A 25,339-nucleotide genomic window follows, 5' to 3' on the forward strand; every position below is an offset into this window, starting at 1 on the left:
GAGGGCTACAAAGATCACTGCTGATCCGACTCACCCAGGTCATCACCTGTCCAGCAAACGTCTTCTAAAACACCTGGCGTTAATGTGAGTAATCAGCTCTGAGCTTCTACTCAGTAACTACGTATACCTGCACACTCGACTGCCTGGACATTTTAATTTTACTATCTGATTTTTTTTTTTGTATTGCTCTTGTATGCATCATCATCCATCCATCCATCCATTTTCCAACCCGCTATATCCTAACTACAGGGTCACAGGGGCCTGCTGGAGCCAATCCCAGCCAACACAGGGTGCAAGGCAGGAACAAATCCCTGGGCAGGGTGCCAGCCCACCACAGGGCACAGACAAACACCAAGCACAACATAGGATTGCCAGTGCACCTAACCTGCATGTCTTTGGACTGTGGGAGGAAACCCACTCAGACACGGGGACAACATGCAAACTCCATGCAGGGAGGACCCAGGAAGTGAACCCGGGTCTCCTTACTGTGAAGCAGCAGCAGCGCTACCCACTGTGCCACCTCCCACCCAGATCAACATACACCCATTCGTCCATTATCCAACCCACTATATCCTAACTATAGGGTCACAGGGGTCTGCTGGAGCCAATTCCAGCCAACACAGGTTGCAAGGCAGGAACAAATCCCCGGGCAGGGTACCAGCCCACCACAGGGCACACACACACACACACACACAACAAGCACAATTTAGGATCGCCAATGCACCTAACCTGCATGTCTTTGGACTGTGGGAGGAAACCCACACAGACACGGGGACAACATGCAAACTCCATGCAGGGAGGACCCAGGAAGTGAACCCGGGTCTCCTTACTGTGAAGCAGCAGCGCTACCCACTGTGCCACCTGCCACCCAGATCAACATACACCCATTCGTCCATTATCCAACCCGCTATATCCTAACTATAGGGTCACAGGGGCCTGCTGGAGCCAAACCCAGCCAGCACAGGATGCAAGGCAGGAACAAATCCCTGAGCAGGGCGCCAGCCCACCGCAGGGCACACACACACACACCAAGCACAATTTAGGATCGCCAATGCACCTAACCTGCATGTCTTTGGACTGTGGGAGGAAACCCACGCAGACACGGGGACAACATGCAAACTCCACGCAGGGAGGACCCGGGAAGCGAACCCGAGTCTCCTGGTCTACCACTGCGCCACCCTATAAGGCCAATACAGTATTTTAAATGAAATGTAGAATTTTAATGTTTTTATCTGAAAGCCAACAAATTAACAAAACATCTTATTGTGCTTAAACGTCAATGCACATCTTTTTAACTGTTAAGCTGTATCATTTATTCATATTTACTGATAAGAAAATGAAGGGAAAAACACCAGTACTTAGCCAGCACTCTATAAATTAATGTATATGTGACATACATACATGGTTTTGTGAAGATAATATTCCATTGTATATTAAGTGCATTGTAAGTAATGTGCATTGCATTAACCTCATAATTCAAACTTATTTGGGTGACAAAATAAATCTTTATTATTTATAACTACAACAGTAATACTTACTGGCCTTCTTGATTTATTGTTAAAGATGCTTTTACTTCTGCCCGTCTTCAAGGTGACTGCTGAATGTGTTTCGATTTCTTACTAGACTTTTCCTTAAGCCTGTCTGTTTGTGATTTATCGTTTCCTTTTTTGTAACTCAATACAATTAACAATATAATAACAGCTTACAAGCCCTCGTTTTAAAATGTGCTCTTTACCTTCATCTTCCTCTCAGTGCCAAAGTTTGTCGTACTGCACACGATGAACTTGAGTTAAGTAGCATTACTTACATTCCCCCCTTTAACTATTAACAAATGCAAAGTAAGTAAATAAGTACCTTTCCTTGTTGAGAGACATTTTAGGAGGGTCCAAGTTTGGATTTTCCATGGATTCCATCTGTGGGCAGCGGAGGAAGTAATACAGAGTATGAAGTGCATCAGGAGACCACGACATGGACTGTTGCCTGCTCTGCCGTACTGGACTAAGGCCTGGACAAACTGCACTAAGTCTCTGCATATGATGCATTGCCCTCGACACCAGGTCACCTGTGAAAAAACAAAAAGCAGCACTGTTGAGGTATTTTATACGGCACAATCCAGATTGTGGAATGCCCTTTGGATGCAGGGACTATTTTGAAATGATTTCTGAGCGAGTCATCTTTTGTTCCATTAGGGCAGGGGTGTCGAGCTCCAGGCCTGGTGGGCCGCAGTGGCTGAAGGTTTTCATTCTAACCCTTTTCCTGATCAGTTTTCACTGCTAATCAACTCCTTTTCCCTTCATTTTAACAGCCCTGTTTTTAAGGATTCACTCCAATGAATTGATTCCTTTCTTCATTAAATGGCGGCCAAACAGAAATGAGACATGAAACGAGCCAACGGATGACCAGCTAAATTGGGCCTTCAAACTCCAGTCAATCTTTTAATGGGAAGCCGATTCTTGCTGTTAATTAAACCCGTTATTTATTTCCATGGCTTGTTGCTGCTCTGATCTGCCACAGCAGACATTTCTAAAATTGTTAATTTTCTGTTTTTTCTAAATGTTTCGGTGACCTGAGAGATCAACCTTACTGAGACCGCCACCTCTCTTTAATTTCAGATATTGTGTGATGCACCGGTGAGCTGGTCATGTGGCGGCTCGTTTGGGGTCTCATTATTGTTTGGCTGCTAATTAAAGAAAAAGAAACAACTAAAGGGCCTGAGTCAAGTTAATTAAGACAAAGGCAAAAAAAGTTAATTAGCAGCAGAAATGGGTCACTAATGAAGAAGATGGTTAGAAAGAAAACCTGCAGCCACTGCGGCCCTCCAGGACTGGAGTTCGATACCCGTGCATTAGAGCATAACATCAACTGTGAAGCAGTTAAAGAAATTAGCAACATGAAAAGGCTGGAAATGTTTGTATAAATACAAGATATACAGATAAATACAGATTTTAATTTTTAAATAAGCTTTTACTCTTGAACAACATATATTGAATATACTGTACATTGGCTGCTGACAAACACTCAAAGGCAGGAAAAAAGTTTAGTTTTAATTGCTTAATTTAGAAATTGCAGACTCGAAGTAAAGATGTAATAAAGCAAAACAGTAGTCTAAGTGACTAGCTCCTTCCTCCAAAAAGATAAAATTGAAGATTGTGCTTGCGGTTTTGTGATCCTCCTCCTTTGATGACTTTGCTCTTCACCTCTGTGTGTCTGACTGCTGGTTACACACTGCGGAAATGTCAAATGTAAGTGAACGGTACGTGAATGAGTGTGCTCAGTATGTCATCCAAAGATAAGTACAGTAACTGGGTGCAGAAAATGGTTAGATAGACAGATAGATAGACAGACAGATAGATAGATAGATAGATAGATAGATAGATAGATAGATAGATAGATAGATAGATAGAAAAGGCACTACAGTGGTGTGAAAAACTATTTGCCCCCTTCCTGATTTCTTATTCTTTTGCATGTTTGTCACACAAAATGTTTCGGATCATCAAACACATTTAACCATTAGTCAAATATAACACAAGTAAACACAAAATGCAGTTTTTAAATGAAAAAAAAATCCAAACCTACATGGCCCTGTGTGAAAAAGTAATTGCCCCCTTGTTCAAAAATAACCTAACTGTGGTGTATCACACCTGAGTTCAATTTCCGTAGCCACCCCCAGGCCTGATTACTGCCACACCTGTTTCAATCAAGAAATCACTTCAATAGGAGCTGCCTGACACAGAGAAGTAGACCAAAAGCACCTCAAAAGCTAGACATCATGCCAAGATCCAAAGAAATTCAGGAACAAATGAGAACAGAAGTAATTGAGATCTATCAGTCTGGTAAAGGTTATAAAGCCATTTCTAAAGCTTTGGGACTCCAGCGAACCACAGTGAGAGCCATTATCCACAAATGGCAAAAACATGGAGCAGTGGTGAACCTTCCCAGGAGTGGCTGGCCGACCAAAATTACCCCGACGACTCATCCGAGAGGTCACAAAAGACCCCAGGACAACGTCTAAAGAACTGCAGGCCTCATTTGCCTCAATTAGGGTCAGTGTTCACGACTCCACCATAAGAAAGAGACTGGGCAAAAACGGCCTGCATGGCAGATTTCCAAGACGCAAACCACTGTTAAGCAAAAGAACATTAGGGCTCGTCTCAATTTTGCTAAGAAACATCTCAATGATTGCCAAGACTTTTGGGAAAATACCTTGTGGACTGATGAGACAAAAGTTGAACTTTTGGAAGGCAAATGTCCCGTTACATCTGGCGTAAAAGGAACACAGCATTTCAGAAAAGAACATCATACCAACAGTAAAATATGGTGGTGGTAGTGTGATGGTCTGGGGTTGTTTTGCTGCTTCAGGACCTGGAAGGCTTGCTGTGATAGATGGAACCATGAATTCTACTGTCTACCAAAAATCCTGAAGGAGAATGTCCGGCCATCTGTTCGTCAACTCAAGCTGAAGCGATCTTGGGTGCTGCAACAGGACAATGACCCAAAACACACCAGCAAATCCACCTCTGAATGGCTGAAGAAAAACAAAATGAAGACTTTGGAGTGGCCTAGTCAAAGTCCTGACCTGAATCCAATTGAGATGCTATGGCATGACCTTAAAAAGGCGGTTCATGCTAGAAAACCCTCAAATAAAGCTGAATTACAACAATTCTGCAAAGATGAGTGGGCCAAAATTCCTCCAGAGCGCTGTAAAAGACTCATTGCAAGTTATCGCAAACGCTTGATTGCAGTTATTGCTGCTAAGGGTGGCCCAACCATTTATTAGGTTCAGGGGGCAATTACTTTTTCACACAGGGCCATGTAGGTTTGGATTTTTTTTCTCCCTAAATAATAAAAACCATCATTTAAAAACTGCATTTTGTGTTTACCTGTGTTATATTTGACTAATGGTTAAATGTGTTTGATGATCAGAAACATTTTGTGTGACAAACATGCAAAAGAATAAGAAATCAGGAAGGGGGCAAATAGTTTTTCACACCACTGTATATGATAGATAGATATAAAAGGCACTATATACAGTGATAGATAGATAGATAGATAGATATAAAAGGCACTATATAATAGATAGATATATAGTGCCCTATCTATCTATCTATCTATTATATAGTGCCTTTTCTATCTATCTATCTATCTATCTATCATATAGTGCCTTTTCTATCTATCTATTATATAGTGCCTTTCCTATCTATCTATCTATCTATCTATCTATCTATAATATAGTGCCTTTCCTATCTATCTATCTATCTATCTATCATATAGTGCCTTTTCTATCTATCTATCTATCTATCATTCCCAAGGGGAAATTGAAAGTGGTAGGAGTGATCAGTGAAATAGAGAATAGAGAAGTCATACACGGAGCTGCTGGAAAGGCTGCCACTCGCGGCGGCGCCTGAGTCAACAGGTTGAATGAATGGATAGATTTATTCAAGTTCCTTTTTTTTTGCCCACTGTATTCATATATAATGCATCCATGCCATATACAGTACCATATATGACTTGAGATCGGAAACTGCTGTTATTTCTGGCTCTCTGCGAGTTCAGCGTGAATGGATAAATCTCAAATATGTTTAAATAAACTCACAAAGCATTCAGTGATGGATAACATATTTCATCCACTTTCCTAATCAATTTAATCCAGACAGGGTTAGGCGAAATTGCGAAGCTCAGGGTCCCCAGAGTAACAACATGACGTTCAAATAATAAATAAAAAATAGAATTAAAATTTAAATTTAAAATTAAAACACAAACAAGACAAAATAAAGAAGTAGCAGCAATAATGACGTGTAGTTAGTAATATGAACACTGATGCAATGTATGGTATTTGCAATCTAGATACATAAATATAGTCAATAGATATGTAATATAATAAATAAATAATAAATAATCCATCCATCCATTGATTATCCAACCCACTATATCCTAACTACAGGGTCACAGGGGTCTGCTGGAGCCAATCCCAGCCGACACAGGGTGCAAGGCAGGAAACAAACCCCAGGCAGGGCGCCAGCCCACCACAGGGCACACACCCCAAGCACACACACTTGGGACTACTTAGGATCGCCAATGCCCCTAACCTGCATGTCTTTAGACTGTGGTAGAAAACCCATGCAGACACGGGGAGAACATGCAAACTCCACGGACCCAGGGAGTGAACCCGGGTCTCCTAACTGCGAGGCAGCAGCGCTACCACTGCACCACCGTGCCGCCCCCATAATAAATAATAGATCTAGATAATACAGAGATGATCAGTGTATGATGAGAGTTGTTTAAGACGTGTAAACAATTACAGGTCAGAATGTTTCACAGCAGAAGGATATCAAGAGTGTCCAAATCCTTAAAGGTCAGTATGAGATCTTCAGTTCTTTTCTACCCGCACACTCGTCTTTGCAGGAAAGTGGCTGGCATGTATAAAAATTCAGTTTTTAGAGGTGGTTGAGGCCATGTGGAAGATCCAAGGGGGCAGCCTGGTATTAAGGAGTCTGAAAGCTTAGGGGTAGCCTGGCAGATCTGGCTCTGATACTGCAGTATCTTCTCTTGGATGGCAGAAGTGTGAAAAGTCCATGTGAGGGGTGTGAGGCTGTAAGGTATAATATTTACTCAGAATACTGTATATGGACTTCACGCAAATAATTCCATGAGAAATGTGTATCAATATTAACCCTAGTTAAGTGTATGCAAGCCACCATAGCAGTAGCACATTTGCTCTAGCCTAGGCTCACGGTGGTCTTTTACTTTTATAACAATACCTGAAATTATAAACGTACTGTAAATAACTAAGCAATTCCGGAGTCTCACTGATACGTACCAGATCCTATTCCAACAACAAATGGCAGTGCAGTCTTCTGGCTTTCATAACTTTACTGGCAAGATGGATGCAAGCTAACACATCCTCGCATAGACTGTACACTGGATGTGGGATGTCAAAACTTGAAAAAATCAGAAATCATTTTTATAAAGAATAAATAAATTACACTCCACTTGGTGGCCCTTTCTGAATCATTTTTCAACAGCTATTATTCTCCTTTGCTTTTTAATATACTGCTCCATTATTTAGACTCTTCTTTTCAGGCTACCTTAATGTTCACCTCTAGTTACTCTCCTTTTTTGTTTTTCCTTATTTGTAATGTAATTTTTAATTTAACAGGAGGGAAACCATCATTTCTGTGAGACCAGCTGTGTTATGTGGGTTGGAGGCGGTGGCACTGACCAGAAAGCAGGAGACACAGCTGGAGGTGGCAGAGTTAAAGATGCTAAGATTTGCATTGGGTGTGATGAGGATGGACAAGATTAGAAATGAGGACATTAGAGGGTCAGCTCAGGTGGGACGGTTGGGAGACAAAGTCAGAAAGGCGAGATTGTGTTGGTTTGTACATGAGCAGAGGAGAGATGAGGGGTATACTGGGAGAAGTACGGTATGTACAGATTTTATTTATTTATTTATTTTATTTTTTTTCTCCATCCTTGGAGTTTTTTTTTTTTGTTTTTTCTGTCCACCCTGGCCATCGGACCTTACTCTTATTGTATGTTAATTAATGTTGACTTATGTTTATTTTTTATTGTGTCTTCTATTTTTCTATTCATTTTGTAAAGCACTTTGAGCTACATTTTTTTGTATGAATATGTGCTATATAAATAAATGTTGATTGATTGATTGATGTTAAAGGTAAGAGGAAAAGAGGAAGGCCTAAGAGAAGGTTTATGGATGTGGTGAGAGAAGACATGCAGGTGATGGGGGTAACAGAACAAGATGACGAGGACAGAAAGATAAGGAAGAAGATGATCTGCTGTGGCGACACCTAACGGGAGCAGCCGAAAGAAGAAGAAGAAGAAGCTCATGTATATTTCATGTATTGTTTATATATCATTAATATCTCTTACTTATTTTTTGCTTAAATGTTATTTGTTGGGTGGCACGGTGGCGCAGTGGGTAGCGCTGCTGCCTTGCAGTTAGGAGACCCAGGTTCACTTCTTTGCATGTTCTCCCCGTGTCTGCATGGGTTTCCTCCCACAGTCCAAAGACATGCAGGTTAGATTCGAAATTGTTTAAATTGTCCCTAGTGTGCATGTGTGCGTGCCCTGCGGTGGTGCTGGCACCCCGCCCAGGGTTTGTTTTCTGCCTTGTGCCCTGTGTTGGCTGGGATTGGCTCCAGTAGACCCCCGTGACCCTGTAGTTAGGATATAGCGGGATGAATAATGGATGGATGGATGTTATTTGTTAGTTCTGATGTACTACATACATTTATAAAAACTATTAATGTAGTTTATAAATTAAAAATGGCAAATATAAAGACTTGTTTTCGAATATTACATTATAAGGTTATAAAAATGCACTTCTTAATTTATGGACAAATGAAGGTAATTGAACACAACTACAGTATATTCTGTGCAGTACTGAACATTGCCTTTATAGAATATTTTGTAATGTATACCATAAAATCTATCTTCAAAACTGCCTCATGGTGTATATTTTGTTTATTTTTGCAGACTAATTATTCACTATTTCGTCAAATTTGTATCTTGAAGGTTTGCAGCTCAACAAGAAATCCAGGCTATTTACTGCAGCTGCCTTAGACTCAAGACTGAAAGCTGTCTAAAAGGTGAAATGTATGCTCCTAGCCTTAAAGATAAAAAGGTATATTGTACACGGTGTCAAAGGACACCTCGAAGCTGTTGCAATATGAGGCCAGCAGCCCTGTTTATTCCCATCAGGCAAGATAAAAGAGCACATAAAAAATAGGAAGTGTATCCGGAAAAAAACAAAACTCTTTGAAGCTTAAACTTAGTTTACTTTTTCAGCTAAACAGTATTGAAATTGACACAGCTGGTGATAATCCTAAAAAATTAACCTGGTGCTCACGCCAATTAGTCTTTTCACTAAAACAGTGCTGCTTTGCATTTCAGGGAGAAGACAGACCCTGCTGTGTTTTAAAATGCCCCTCACATGAAGCAGCCAAAGACCTCTTTGTGTCAAGTGTAACCCTTCACATGCTCAGCTCGACATGACAAACTGCTCAAAGCACCTCCATAGACATTTATTTAGATGCTGCACCGGTGGCGCACTGGGTGGCGCTGCTGCCTCGCTGTTAGGAGACCCGGGTTCGCTTCCCGGGTCCTCCCTGCGTGGAGTTTGCATGATCTGCCCGTGTCTGCATGGGTTTCCTCCCACAGTCCAAAGACATGCAGGTTGGGTGCATTGAAATCCTAAATTGTCCCTAGCATGTGTGTGTGTGGGTGTGTGTGCCGTGAGGTGGGCTGGCGCCCTGCCTGGGATTTGTTCCTGTGTTGGCTGGGATTGGCTCCAGCAGACCCCCGTCATCCTGTGTTAGGATATAGTGGGTTGGATAAGGATAAAAGCGTAACACGATCCTTAACTTCCCAGGTGACATCTGTGATCTATAGTTTAATTATAAAAACAGCAAAGTTGACACTTTAATATACAAGGTGATCCAGATGTAATTATGCAGATCCAGATCATCTGGATGACTCTGATTTATGTGGGGACGATTCCAGTTCAGCGCAAAGACGATTCTTCATGTTGGCAGTTCGCACACTTCTCGATGGTCTAGGGATTTTTTGGATGATTTTTCTATGTAATAAACTTAATAAGTTATAGTGTAATGAAAATTGCACCACCCTATAGAACGTTGTTTCCCAAACTCGGTCCTGGGGACCCCCTGCGGCTGCTGGTTTTTGTTCCAACCAGATTCCTAATCAGTGACAACACCTGATAACACATTTAATTAGCTGGTATTCGACATTCAGAAAAGCACAGCAGCATGACTTTTACATTTATAAGACATTTAGAAATATTTCTGCTTTTGCTATTGATTGAAATGCTTGACTCTCTTTTGTTGATTTCATTATATTTTGCCCTTTCTCTGTGCAGTTTTCCCCCTTTGTTGTATCTTATTAATGACAATTAAAAATAAGCGGCGCAGACACGCTGGCAAATAACACTGAATAACCAAAGGCTGCAACTACTTTAGTAATTAGTAAATAATGGATTAATGAAACAATTAGAATGCCTAGAAAATTAAAATGAAAATCAAGACGAAATATTTTTAAAAAGAAAAAAAAAACGTTATTCCCATTGTGGAGCCGACCCGGACACAGACAGGCGGACATGTTCTTAATCACCACCACACGTATTTATTATGTACAATATTTACAATAATTAAGTCACTCAGACTCAGTCCGTGCACAAACCCCAAAACACACAGTCCTGGCCACACAAATGCCTTCTCTTCGGGCCGCCACCACACTCTCGTCTGCCTCGTCCTGCTTCCACCCGACTCCAGCCTCAAATGAAGGGAGACGGACCCCTTTTATCCATTCCCCGGATGAGCTCCAGGTGTTTCCGACACTCCCCCGTTGGCTGTTCTCCCGGCAGCTCTCCGGGTGTCCTTTTAAGTCTTCCCCCCAGCACTTCCTGGTGTGGCGGAAGTGCTGAGGTAACAGGTCCCCAAGGCATTGGGGCGCTTCCTGGCGGTGACCACGGGCCCCTACAGGGTAGGGCTTCCATGCCTTCAACCCGTGGCCCCCAAAGCAACCAGGAAGGCGGCCCCCACGTGATCCAGGGTGGGCGCAGACCCACATCCGGTCCCTCATGGCGTCCCGGCTGGGTCGTGGCCCCTGGCATCCCTGACACCATATAACTGCTTGGTACATTTTAATATTGTTTTAACAAACTTAGTTTTCTGATTTCTATATTGTTGCCAAAACAAAGAACTTGTGAAATAACACATCACTAAATTAGCCCAGGAGTTCAATTAAAAACAGAAGCTGGTGGGAACAAAAACCTGCAGCCACAAACCCGAGTTTGGGAAACACTGATGTAGAACATAAGGCTTCTCCACATCTGATTATGCAAGAGCCAAGTATAAATGTCTCTCTATTATAAAAAAAAAAAATCTTGGAAGGGAGACTAGGGAGACGAGACGTGATCTTCTCAGAAGACAATCTGACGTCACGCGAGCGACACATTAACATCACACGAGGCAAGGCAGTGAGAGAACATTTAAAACAAGTTCACGGACATCTAACCTAGCAGTTGTTGGAATGCTTTTGGCAGACACACTTCACGTGCTCCCAGCTTTTAACACAACGACAAGCAGAACATGCAGTTTGCGTGCGATCAAACGACATGAGTGGAAGAGACGTGAAGTGGTGAAAGGACAGCTGCTGTACAGGCTTTGAAATGATCGACGCGCAGCGCGACAAACAGAACACGCAGCTCGCCAGCAGCAAAAAGACAGTAGATGATCCGACAACATCTCCTTAGCGTGTGTTCAACCGCCCTCCTTTCACAACGCGGCCAGCATTATACGTCCTGCGAGAAAGAAATTTAACCATGCCTGGTGCCGGAAATAAAGGACAAGTATTGTTTTTACAAAAGTTTTAAAGTAAAAGTGAAAATAATGCATATGTAACAATTCCCATGAAAATAACAATCTTTTTAAATTGTATATCCGGTAAACCAGGGATGGGCGAGCGAAACGATTTTTAAAATTTGGTATCCATTAATATGATATAGGTGATTGGTATCGGTTCAAAAAAACCTGATCGGAGCAAACCTAATACAGTGGCAATATACAGTACTGTGATGCTGTTTTATTTGAATATATTAACTTTATTATTGCTGTTTGTACAAAATGTATTTGTGTTTTCAAAATGTCTTTCAATATGGAACCACAATTTCACAATTACGTATATAAAACAAATTTTTTATAGATAAAATATCAACGTGAGCCATTTGGTCTTTGCAGTGCTATATTTGTACACTTCACAAAATCATAAATGAGACTGCCAGTCAATGTTGCCATGCTGATGAAATGATGCTCTGTTTTCTAGCATGTCAATGTGGTGCATTTGAATCCGTTTTCGAGTCTGCACAGGTGAAGAAGCTACTCACACTGATACAGTTTACTATTTGACACAAGGATTAAGCTTAAAGCTAACACAAGACTCACTCAATTCAGATATGCTGCCAACACAAGTTGCCAAGAGAGACTGCTCCAGAGTGCGAAGTTCCAGGTGGGCATACGCATCTTCTCGATTGTCCAGATTCACTGAGCCTTCTGTGTAAGGGCTGAAGTGAGCAGGTAATGAAAGTACCCCTGTAGACAAAAAGAAAATAGAGAATTGATAAGATGTACAGTAGTTGCAGGTTAAGCATGCTGGCCTTGTGCCCAGTCATGCTGGAACCAGAACCAAGAATTTATGGTGGTTCCCAACCGTTCCTCAAAACCTTTTACCAGGGGCTGAGCAATTAAATCACAGATACAATGCTAAGGATGTCATACGCTTAATCAGATCAAAAATACGAACACATACTTCTTAGGATGGCACACCTGAACAGCAACAACAACAACAACAACATTTATTTCTATAGCACATTTTCATACAAACAGTAGCTCAAAGTGCTTTACATATTAAAGAATAGAAAACTGAAAGACACAATTATACAACAAAATAAATCAACATTAACATCGAATAAAAGTAAGGTTCAATGGCCAGGGGGGACAGAAAAAACAAAAAAACTCCAGACGGCTGGAGAAAAAATAAAATCTGTAGGGATTCCAGACCATGAGACCGCCCAGTCCCCTCTGGGCATTCTACCTCACATAAATGAAACAGTCCTCTTTGGATTTAGGATTCTCTCGGAAGGGCTTGATGATGATGATAAAGGCTTGATGAAAAAAATGCATGATGCATGATTAGCTGCTGCTAGTTTTATTCAACCACTCCGTTTACTCTGCCATTCTGCTTTATTAAATAAGATGCATGACGTGACTCATCAAAGACAGACAGACTTCTCACATTGCAAGTACTCTTCGAGACAGACACCACCATAACATCTCCCCTACATGCCTGCAAACCACACATGCACACCTCACACACTCCCCCCCATTTACCCCTGGACACGGTTATTCAAATAACAACTCATTCTTATGATACACACGTTACCGTCAGTTTAACCCTGACAAATTTAAATCTATGCAAGATAAGGAATTATCTAGCATATTCAATCTGGGGTTATCATCATTCGACAATATCAACTTGTTTTCTGATAAAAATCCAGCAGTTGTTTCCTATTATGTACTGATTAGCCAGGAGGTAACATTCAAAATTCACAGTTCAAATCAGTTATGACGGCCTGAAGACCACTTCCAGGTATAGTGCAGGTAGTAGTTTTTTTTTTATAGAAATGTTCTGCCAGTGGGTGGCACGATGGCACAGTGGGTAGCTCTGCTGCCTCACAGTTAGGAGACCTGGGTTCGCTTCCCGGGTCCACCCTGCACCCTGTTCTCCTTGTGTCTGCGTGGGTTTCCTCCCACAGTCCAAAGACATGCAGGTTAGGTGGACTGCCGATCCTAAGTTGCCCCTAGTGTGTGCTTGGTGTGTGGGTGTGTGTGCACCCTGCCCGGGGTTTGTTTCCTGCCTTGCGCCCTGTGTTGGCTGGGATTGGCTCCAGCAGACCCCCATGACCCTGTAGTTAGGATATGGCGGGTTGGATGATGGATGGATAATTGGTTACTCACCACATATGAGCTATTAGGTGATGAAGCGGTGAGACAATTAGAGACAAGGGGTGATTAGGGGGCTATGGTGGGCAGTTTAGCCTGGACATCAGGATACATCTTACTCTTTATGAAGTATACCCAGGGATCTTTTATGACCAGAGGACCCCAGTTTTACATCTCATCCGAGGAAGAGCGCCATTTTTACAGCACAGTGTCCCCGTCACTGATTTGGGATCCACAGTAAGCACCCCTTGCTGGCCTCACCAACTCCTCTTCCAGCAGCAACCCAACCTTTTCCTCGATGGTCTGCCATCCAAGTACTGCCCGGGAATGAATATGCTTAGCTTCAGGCAGATGACCTCCACCAAAATGCATGTGGCATGGCCTCTGTGGGCCACTTTTGTGCCATCTGCTGCTACCTGTTCGGTCTCTCTTATAGGCTCTAGAGCAGGGGTGGGCAAAGTTGTTCCTGGAGGGCCGCAGTGGCAGCAGGTTTTTGCTCCAACCCAGCTTCTTAATAAGAAGCTCAAGGAACACTTCTGCTTCACTTTAGTTGTCTCGCTCATTAAGATTTTGAACCCTTATTGCTTATTTGAGTCTTAAACAGATGTAGTCTTGGTTTTTAATTGCTTCTTATTAGCAATAACATGCAAATGACAAAAGACACCAGCATTTCTCCATCTAGCTTGTTACCATTTACACCTCTGTGTGTATTTATCATAGGGTTACCACTTTTAATACAAAAAAATAAGGGACGCGCAATTTCATTCTCAAATACGGGACGATTCCGTATTTTAAAGGACGGGTGGCAACCCTATCAGAGCCACAGAGAACGTTCTCCGACAAATTGTGCAGTTGGCTTGATAACAATTTCCGCTAACACTCTGCAGCCAAGTATTTGTTTCCTCCCACTCTCTGTGGTAGTTTTGCAGCCGCTTGCGTTTAAGCTCTGAAACTTTAAGACGTGGGGGGTTACCTGGAGAAGCATCTGCCATTTGTTTAATATTACTCTCTGCCAACACTTTGCAGACTCTACTTAAAAGACCCGCCCTCCTCACTGGACAGTTAAAAAGACCAATCAGACTAACGATGACATCAAGTATTACCCAATCAAAAGTAGGAAAGGAGGCATCTTCATAAAATGCGTGTGGGATGATTTGCATGAGACGCTGCTTTAAAAAAATGATAAAAAAAATACGGGACAAAACCCGTCCCGTATTGATTCAAAACGGGACGCGCAATTTCATTCTCAAATACGGGACGATTGCGTATTTTAAAGGACGGGTGGCAACCCTAATTTATCATGCACTATTGGGTTTAATGAAATAAAAGTGAAGGACTGAGAATTACTCCTCCATTTTAGCCTTCAATTCATTTGGATGATATCCTTAAAAAGGGGAACAAAAATCTAGGATATGAGAATGAGCTGACATAGCAGAGTTAAAGCACCAACAAGCCGTGAAATTCAATTATTGGCAAGGATTGCTTTCTAATTAAGCAACTGGGAAGCAACAAAAACCTGCAGCCGCTGCGGCCCTCCTGGCCTGACTTTGCCCACCTCTGCTGTAGAGTGTTTCCTAGGAGAGGACGGTGGATTTCCTTTTTTTCGGGCCACAAGACAATGAAAAACCAGTCAGAAAACGGAGCATGAACCAGTCCAGTGCATACATTGTGATTCGACAATTATGAAAGTAGAGAAAAGCCAAGCAAAATGACACCTTTTATTATATTTTATTATCTTTTCTAAAAAGATTACAATATGCAAGCTTTCGAGGCAACTCAGGCCCCTTCTTCAGGCAAGATGTAATCAACAATTATGGAAGAAAAAGATATGTAAAGATGTTAACTAAAACCAGAACCACTGGAACTCTGAGACAGCTGGGCTACCCACTGCACCAACATGCAATTCCCACCTGCAAATCCGTCCATCCATCCATTATCCAACCCGCTATATCCTAACTACAGGGTCACGGGGGTCTGCTGGGGCCAATCCCAGCCAACACAGGGTGCAAGGCAGGAAACAAACCCCGGGCATGGCGCCAGCCCAACGCAGAGTGTGCACACACACACACACCAAGCACACACTAGGGACGATTTAGGATCGCCAATGCACCTAACCCGGATGTCTTTGGACTGTGGGAGGAAACCCACGCAGACACGGGGAGAACATGCAAAGAAGTTCATCCATCCATCCATCATCCAACCCGTTATATCCTAATTACAGGGTCATGGGGGGTCTGCTGGAGCCAATCCCCGACAACACAGGGCATAAGGCAGAAAACAAACCCTGGGCAGGGTGCCAGCCCACCGCAGGGCACACCAGGGACGATTTAGGATCGCCAATGCACCTAACCCGGATGTCTTTGGACTGTGGGAGGAAACCAAAGCAGACACGAGGAGAACATGCAGACTCCACGCAGGGAGGACCCAGGAAGTGAACCCGGGTCTCCTTACTGCGAGGCAGAAGCGCTACCCACTGCGCCACCATACCACCCCTCATCTATAAATCATTATACTTAAAAAAAACAAAAACAAAGACACAGTGAGTGGCACAGCACTTTTTGGCACAACACACCACTACACAATGTTTTTAAAGTCATAAACAACAGTAGCCAATTATTCCACAAACCAAAGTCTGAGAAAAGCCATGTGGGAATTAAATATTTTTGAGTGTCTTAAGCTCCAAGTCGCTTTGATCATTTGAGCTGTTACGTTACTGCTAGACACTGACTGAAATCTGACAATGGTTTTGCGGTTTATGTTTCAGACTCTTACTAATGAAATTCACCACCCATTAATTTTAAAACTTCAATGAAATGAACATAAATTCTTCATAAAACCTGTTTTAAACTGTCAGCTCTCTGTGCAATGTTGAACGATTTTAACGCTACGCTCTTAGTAAGAGTTTATGTATGATAAAAACGATTCAAATTAATGATAATAAATAAAAAACAAAAATAAGTTTTAAACTATTGTGGCCTTAGAGAATATAAAAGCTACTGTAAACCTTTAAGTATAATTAGGCTTCTATAAAGAAAACTCACTGCATCAGCCTGGCCAGTCCCTCCTGTTTCTGCTCTTCAGATTGCAAGATAAAGAAGCTTATGCTGTTCATAGACTGGCATTTCCTCCATCAAGTAACCTCCGGAATTCCTTTTTTAGTCCATTTTCCATAAATTAGCCTATGCTGCAAATGGAGGGTATCATCAATTAAAGTTTCATTCTGGGTTCTTGCAGAAAGGAGACGGCACAGACTATTTGATTCTACTGGAACGTAAAGAACATTTACTGATAGACTGAAAGGCTTTTAAACATTTAACTTTCTTTTTTTTTAACCTTACATTTAAAAGAAATTCACCTTTGACCTTTATAGAGAGCAGTAATCTGGGAACTAGCACTGCTTTGTGTTTATGTCTAATATCCTGAGGCTTAACTGTGAATGACAGATGATGAATTCAATTCTTTCCCAGATTCAGGTGTACATTCATGTCCATTTGAATTATGAACATCGTCAAAGATCCCTGGACAAGTCTCAGAAATACCAAAGCTATGCAGTCAAGATATTTCTAAACTAGCAGGATCATCACTTCAGAAGTATCAAAAGGGACAATTAAACCATTGGATGTTTGAAATGTGAAACTGAATTAATTCAAGATTGAAGGTAAAGCTAACAACTAAACTTAAAAGTACACGAAGAGTCAAGATCTCAAGTAGTTATTAGGCAGAACTGCCCAGTATACAGTACAAGGCAGGAAACAAACCCCGGGCAGGGCACCAGCCTGCTGCAGGGCACTAATTGATCAATTAATCCATATTAATTAAGAAATAAAATGTTCATATGAAGAATAGTTCAAGATTTGACCAATAGATGGCACTAGTAATGGATAGAAATATTAAACGAAGTGTTAAAATTTTGATTACAAAATTATACTAAAACAAACCCAAAACTAAAAAGTTGAAAATAATATATATATATATATATATATATATATATATATATATATATATATATATATATATATATATACTCAGAAAAAAAAGAAACGTCCTCTGACTTTCAACTGTTTTTACTTTCAGTAAACTTAACGTGTAAATATTTGTATGAACAGTAAAAGAGTCAACACCATAAGACATAAACTAAAAATGTTTCACAATGTGTCCCTGAATGAAGGGAGGCTCAAAATCCAAAGTACCAGTCAGTATCTGGTGTGGCCACCAGCTGCTTGAAGTACTGCAGTGCATCTCCTCCTCATGGACTGGACCAGATTTGTCAGTTCTTGCTGTGAGATGTTACCCCACTCTTCCACCAAGGCACCTGCAAGTTCCTGGACATTTCTGGGGAATGGCCTAGCCCTCACCCTGTGATCCAACAGGTCCCAGACGTGCTCAATTCCTTCGACGATAAACACGAATCCGTCCATCACCCCTGGTGAGACAAAACCGTGACTCATCAGTGAAGAGCACTTTTTGCCACCCCTGTCTGGTCCAGCGAAGGTGGGTTTGTGCCCATAGGCGGCGTTGTTGCTGGTGATGTCTGGTAAGGACCTGCCTTACAACAGGCCTAGAAGCCCTCAGTCCAGCCTCTCTCAGCCTATTGCGGACAGTCTGAGCACTGATGGAGGGATTGTGTGTTCCTGGTGTGACTCGGGCAGTTGTTGTGGCCATCCTGTACCTGTCACGCAGGTTTGATATTCGGATGTGCCGATCCTGTGCAGGTGTTGTTACACGTGGTCTTCCACTGCGAGGATGATCAGCTGTCCTTCCTGTCTCCCTGTAGCGCTGTCTTAGGCGTCTCACAGTGCGGACATGGCAATTTATTCAGCAGTCCTCATGCCTCCCTGCAGCATGCCTAATGCACGTTCACGTAGATGAGCAGGGACCCTGGGCATCTTTCACAGTCGGTAGACAAGTCTCTTTAGTGTCCTGCGTTTTTAGAACTGTGACCTTAAATGGCTACTTTCTGTAAGCTGTTAAGGTCTTAACGACCATTCCACAGGTGCATGTTAATTCATTGATTATGGTTAATTGAACATGCATGGAAAACATTGTTTAAACCCTTTACAATGAAGATCTGTAAAGTTATTTGGATTTTTAAAACATTATTGTTAAAATACACAGTCCTGGAAAAGGGACGTTTTTTTTTTTTGCTGAGTATATATATACAGTGGAACCTCGAGATACGAGTTTAATTCGTTCCAGCACTGAGCCTGTATAGCGAATTTCTCGTATCTAAAACAAACTTCCCTATTGAAAATAATGGAAATCCAGTTAATCCATTCCGCAAATCAATTTTCCTAACAAATAACACTGATAAATAATATATACAAGTGGAACCTCGGTTTGCAAGTAACTTGGTTTACGAGTGTTTTGCAAGACGAGCTACATTTTTTAATTAATTTTGACTTGATAAAACGAGCGATGTCTTGCAATACAAGTAGTATGGATACACTTTGTCTGCTGAGCGTCATGTGAGCATAACTGAGCTGATGGTTCTTCTCTCTCATGCGCATCTCTATCTCCTTATCTCTCTCGCTTGCACACGCGTCTCTCTCTCTCTCTCTCCTTATCTCTCTCGCTCGCTCTCTCGCTCCCGCGCGCCTCTCTGTGTCTCTCTCTCTCTCTCTCCTTCTCTCCCTCTTTCCCTCTCTCTCTCTCTCTCGCTCTCTCTCCGTCTCCTATTCTCCGTCTGCATGTCCGCAATATTTTTGGATACGCTTATACAGCGAACTGCTACAGCAAAACAATGAAATCACAAGCGCACAAACGCGTAGATCCTCACGCTATGGGAGAATAAGGAACACTGAGTGAGCTGGCGGGCTGGCAGTGTCAGCTTGGGTGAATCCCCGAGTCGAGGTGGAACGGGAAATGCGTCACGCATACCACAGCCTGGCTCGTGGCTCGTTACGCGAACCAATACTCGCTCATACTTTCCTCTTATCTTGAATTTCTTGTATACAGAGGTGATCGTATCTAGAGGTTCCACTGTATATATATATACATACATAGTCATAGCATTCGTAGTCTAAATCACAATCTGATTGTATGGGTAGTTACCTACCAGGTAACGCTTGTGGTTGGCCAGCAAGTTGGCTAACATCCGCCATGGTGCCCTCTTTCAGTTGCGAGAAGCAGATCATAGAATGGTTGAAATAGTTTTTACTATCAAATAATGCAAAGAGTAAGCGACTAATTCGCCCTAATTCTGGGCTCATCAGGCATACACACTCTACTGCTTCGCCTCTAGCGTTGACGTCCGAGGTTCGATTCCCCGAGAGGGGGGTGCAGTAGAGTGTGTACACCTGATGAAAAAAGGCTGGGAAACACCAGTATATAGTAGTCTCGCTATCCTTTTCACGTGTTTTTGCGCATTGCATGCAGGATTTTAGTATTGTCTTTGCATTGGACACTAAATTTTAGTATTTACAGCTTGCAGCTTGGCATTTCCAGGATTAACGTTCCTTCCCTGTGTGTAGCTTATCTCATCTATCAAATACAAAAAAACTGCATTTTCAGTACTCATCACTGACTCTATGTGAGGCCATGGCTGAGTCACATTACCTGTCATTGTTCACCCTGTAGGTTTATGGAAACACTTGTGCTTCTTATTCACTTGCGATATTGTAAATAGGTATGGATAAAAGTGTCTGCTAATCAGTGTCATGCAATGTCTTGTTATGAAATGTGATCTCAGTACTGAGGACTCCAGACTAGGCCCACCTGTTCATTTCCATGTAAGATGTGCCTCGCTTGACTTCATCAAAGTGCCATGTCTTGTTTCTTTCCTGAACTCTTGCAAGGCCATTCTTTCAAAGCAGTCTTGCTTTTAGAAGTTTAGAATATCACATTTCTTTCCTTTTTTTTTTTCTAATGGTTTTATGATCGCTATACTGCCTCAGAGACCTCTGCCGGGCCTAAACAAAGTTCTTCTTGATGTGAGGTCTCTGTGTAGTAAACCCCACCAAGCAGTGACCTGATGATCTCACTCTGCTAATAACTTTGAACTACATAAGTGAAGGCCTGCCTATGGGTGGTTTGAAAAGGGCCACGTCTTCTGTGAGACTAATAATATCAAGTACTAGCCAACCCGCGGCGTACCATACGCTGCATAATCAGGCCGGTTTTTAATGATTTTTAAGCACAGGGAGAAAATTAATATAATAAATAAGCAAGAAAAGCAACATTATAGCAATACACGGAACGAACCAACACAGTAAAACAGTTTGCTATGGTGCACGCGATCGTGCGTCGTAACCGAAAACTTGGTTTTTAAAGATTGCTTACTTCATTGTGTTTTAACCTCAGTTGTAAAGAATTGTTTTGAGGATCCCATGGGATACCCCTCGCAAACCGTTTAACAAGCTGCATATGGCGAATCACCTCCGCGAGAAGCATGCCTCTATGAACAGTCAACGTGGCTCAGGGCTGCCAGGAGTTGGTGGGCGTGGCTCCTTCCTGCGTGCGCCATAGGTGTCTTACTTGTCGGTGGCTCAGTGAGTCCACGCCCCTTCCGGCGTGCTTTCCATGGTTGTCTTGCCTTCGTGAATTATATATATAGATGATGACTGCAGTCATTCCATTCACCTAAATGTTTGTTAACAATTTAATACTAGAAAACTGATGTGCTGTATATGGTGTGGTCAGGGTTAGACTTGGGATTCCAGGCCTGAATACGCTGGATGAAATTGACAAAGTATTCACACTCCATTATCTGATGAATGGGATTTACTGTGATGTTTAATGGGCACTGCAAAGGGATGAATCACGTTGGGCAACATTAATTTTCACAGTTTTTGATAAGACAGATTCTTTGTTAAATTAAAGTTGAGCTTAACATTTTCACAACTTGTTGGTTGGATCAGTTTGTAATGATGCTGATTAACGTACACGCTGTAGATTATTTTACCATGTCGTTAACGCTGAATAAGAAACTGTGTTGCAAAAGCTGTGTAAGTAGCTGACTGCAAGTGAAGAAGTAGACGGGAGCTTCAGCCCCGTGATCAATTCAGACTTGGGGGGAAAATACGGTTTACTGTTTTAATGCATAACTCCGTCTCCTACCGGCTCTCTTCATTTATGTCAGGTAGAAAACCTAGAGGGGGCTGGCTGGTCTCGTGGCCTCTGAACCCCTGCAGATTTAATTTTTTTCTCCAGCCGTCTTGTGTTTTTTTTTGTTTTTTCTGTCCTCCCGGCCATCGGACATTACTTTTATTCTGTGTTAATTAGTGTTCCCTAATTTTAATTCTTATTTATTTTGTCTTTTTTCTCTTTCTTCACCATGTACAGTGATCCCTCGCTATATCGCGCTTCGACTTTCGCGGCTTCACTCTATCGCGGATTTTAAATGTAAGCATATCTAAATATATTTCACGGATTTTTCACTGGTTCGCGGATTTCTGCGGACAATGGGTCTTTTAATTTATGGTACTTGCTTCCTCAGTTTGTTTGCCCAGTTGATTTCAAACAAGGGACGCTATTGGCGGATGGCTTAGAAGCTACCCAATCAGAGCATGTATTACATATTAACTAAAACTCCTCAATGCTATAAGATATGCTTCCCGCGCGGTGCTCGATTGTTTGCTTGTCTCTGACTCTCTCTCACCCTCTCTGACATTCTCTACGTCTGACGGAGGGGGTGTGAGCAGAGGTGCTGCTTGCACAGAAGCTGTTTGCCTAGTGGATACGGACGCTCCTCTAAGAAATGCCGCTTTATCGCGGTGCGTCCAAAAGCACACTTATTGATTTTTTGATTGTTTGCTTTAATCTCGCTCTCTCTCTCTGACGTTCTCTGCGCCTGAAGGAGGAGATGTGAGCAGAGGGGCTGTTTGCACAGAGGGGCTGTTTGCTTAGAAGATACTGACGCTCCTCTAAAAAATGGCGCTTAAACTTAAAAGCACACGTATTGATTTTTTGATTGTTTGCTTTTCGTTGCGAGCGCTCTCTCTCTCTCTCTCTCTGACGTTCTCTGCTCCTGACACGCATTCTTTGAAGAGGAAGATATGTTTGCATTCTTTTAATTGTGAGAAAGAACTGTCATCTCTGTCTTGTCATGGAGCACAGTTTAAAATTTTGACTAAAGGGTGTTATTTCATGTCTAGAGGGCTCTAATAATGTTAACAATGTGGGAGAGTTTATAAGGGCTTAAAATATATAAAAATAACTATACAAACATATGGTTTCTACTTCGCGGATTTTCATCTATTGTGGGGGTTTCTGGAACGCAACCCCCGCGATCGAGGAGGGATTACTGTAAAGCACTTTGAGCTACATTGTTTGTATGAAAATGTGAAATAAATGTTGTTGTTATTGTTGTTTAGGCTCTTAAAACAACTCTACCGGCCCTTGACTTTCAACACTAAAACTGAAGATCGCATTACCAAGGTGGTTACTCACGTAACGCCCCAACATTACGAAACACAATCGTACGCCCTTTATGCTTAAGACCAGTAACAGCACATGAATACACTTGTTTTCATCCTCTTTCTCTGTACGTTTACCATTCATTTGCTCAGAGGTTGATGCGCTTGAAGCTTCCTGAGCAGCTCTTCTTTTCTCCACCCTTGCGGCCCACTTCTTCTCTTCTTCCGTCGGCATCTTTTCACGTTAAAACTGATTAAGTTAGTTTTTGTGTTGCAATTACTTAGTATGTTTTCCTTAATTTTTCACTTAAGCTGGCACTTAATTCTTCAATCTGCCTCAAGAATGATTAAAGATATGAAGAGGTGGGGGAAGGGACGGCGAAGGTGATAGGGAATGAGAACGGTGCACGTACACATGCGCCACATGGCCACCCTGCTGATCGCTGTCGAGAGCTGATTCTGCAATAAAATCAAATAAAAAAATTATATATATATATATATATATATATATATATATATATAAAACACTTTTAAAACCACCCTTATATTAAGTTAAAAAGTGTACTAAAAAGTAAAAAATAAGTCTCTCATACATCACTCGTAAAATAAAAGGTGGGCGCTTTTGCTACGTGTTTTTTGAATGTTGATTGATGAAAAGAGATTTTACAAGTGATGTATGAGAGACTTATTTTTTACTTTTTAGTACACTTTTTAACTTAATATAAGGGTGTTTTTTAAAAAGTATTTTTATATATATATATATATATATATATATATATATATATATACATATATATATACAGTATATATATATACACTCACCTAAAGGATTATTAGGAACACCTGTTCAATTTCTCATTAATGTAATTATCTAATCAACCAATCACATGGCAGTTGCTTCAATGCATTTAGGGTGTGGTCCTGGTCAAGACAATCTCCTGAACTCCAAACTGAATGTCAGAATGGGAAAGAAAGGTGATTTAAGCAATTCTGAGCGTGGCATGGTTGTTGGTGCCAAACGGGCCGGTCTGAGTATTTCACAATCTGCTCAGTTACTGGGATTTTCTAGGGTTTACAAAGAATGGTGTGAAAAGGGATAAACATCCAGTATGCGGCAGTCCTGTGGGCGAAAATGCCTTGTTGATTCTAGAGCTCAGAGGAGAATGGGCCGACTGATTCAAGCTGATAGAAGAGCAACTTTGACTGAAATAACCACTCGTTACAACCGAGGTATGCAGCAAAGCATTTGTGAAGCCACAACACGCACACCCTTGAGGCGGATGGGCTACAACAGCGGAAGACCCCACCGGGTACCACTCATCTCCACTACAAATAGGAAGAAGAGGCTACAATTTGCACGAGCTCACCAAAATTGGACAGTTGAAGACTGGAAAAATGCTGCCTGGTCTGATGAGTCTCGATTTCTGTTGAGACATTCAAATGGAGTCAGAATTTGGCGTAAACAGAATGAGAACATGGATCCATCATGCCTTGTTACCACTGTGCAGGCTGGTGGTGGTGGTGTAATGGTGTGGAGGATGTTTTCTTGGCACACTTTAGGCCCCTTAGTGCCAATTGGGCATTGTTTAAATGCCATGGGCTACCTAAGCATTGTTTCTGACCATGTCCATCCCTTCATGACCACCATGTACCCATCCTCTGATGGCTACTTCCAGCAGGATAATGCACCATGTCACAAAGCTCGAATCATTTCAAATTGGTTTCTTGAACATGACAATGAGTTCACTGTACTAAAATGGCCCCCACAGTCACCAGATCTCAACCCAATAGAGCATCTTTGGGATGTGGTGGAACGGGAGCTTCGTGCCCTGGATGTGCATCCCACAAATCTCCATCAACCGCAAGATGCTATCCTATCAATATGGGCCAACATTTCTAAAGAATGCTTTCAGCACCTTGTCGAATCAATGCCACGTAGAATTAAGGCAGTTCTGAAGGCGAAAGGGGGTCAAACACCGTATTAGTATGGTGCTCCTAATAATCCTTTAGGTGAGTGTGTGTATATATATATATATATATATATATATATATATATATATATATACAGTATATATTGTTGAAATAGTTTATGCAATCTTTTTGTTCACCCCACTGAATTAAAGCTGAAAGTCTGCACTTCAACTTCATCTGAGTTGATTCATTTAAAATTCATTGTGGTAATGTACAGAACCAAAATTAGAAAAAAGTTGTCTCTGTCCAAATATTTATGGAGCTAACTGTATGTGTTCTTGTTTGGCTATCAAAACAGGGGCCCCAGCGCCCTACTTTGCCGAGAGGCGTATGATGATTATTGCTGCGTTTTTCCAAAATTAGCAAAGTTCAGCAGCTCTAACTTTAAAAATGGCATTCAACAAAAGCCTGACGCGCTGAAATGATTCCACAAACAAAATATCTTCGTTTTTAAAAGTTTTAGTTAAAATTCAAAGT

General features: G+C 41.8%; 1 protein-coding gene across 3 annotated transcripts in view; it reads right to left on the bottom strand.

Annotated features, from left to right (window-relative positions):
• Nucleotides 1–25,339, bottom strand: part of abtb2b (ankyrin repeat and BTB (POZ) domain containing 2b) — a 335,934-nt gene that overhangs the window by 158,009 nt on the left and 152,586 nt on the right. For all 3 annotated transcript variants that reach the window (XM_039736333.1, XM_039736323.1, XM_039736315.1), the window contains exons 2-3: nucleotides 11,982–12,128; nucleotides 1,855–2,062 (exon numbers count right to left, since the gene is read on the bottom strand). In XM_039736333.1, the coding sequence (XP_039592267.1) occupies nucleotides 1,855–2,062; nucleotides 11,982–12,128 (355 nt within the window). The remainder of the gene's footprint in view (nucleotides 1–1,854; nucleotides 2,063–11,981; nucleotides 12,129–25,339) is intronic.

This window comes from Polypterus senegalus, chromosome 1 (assembly GCF_016835505.1).
Source record: "Polypterus senegalus isolate Bchr_013 chromosome 1, ASM1683550v1, whole genome shotgun sequence".
NCBI lineage: Eukaryota > Metazoa > Chordata > Cladistia > Polypteriformes > Polypteridae > Polypterus > Polypterus senegalus.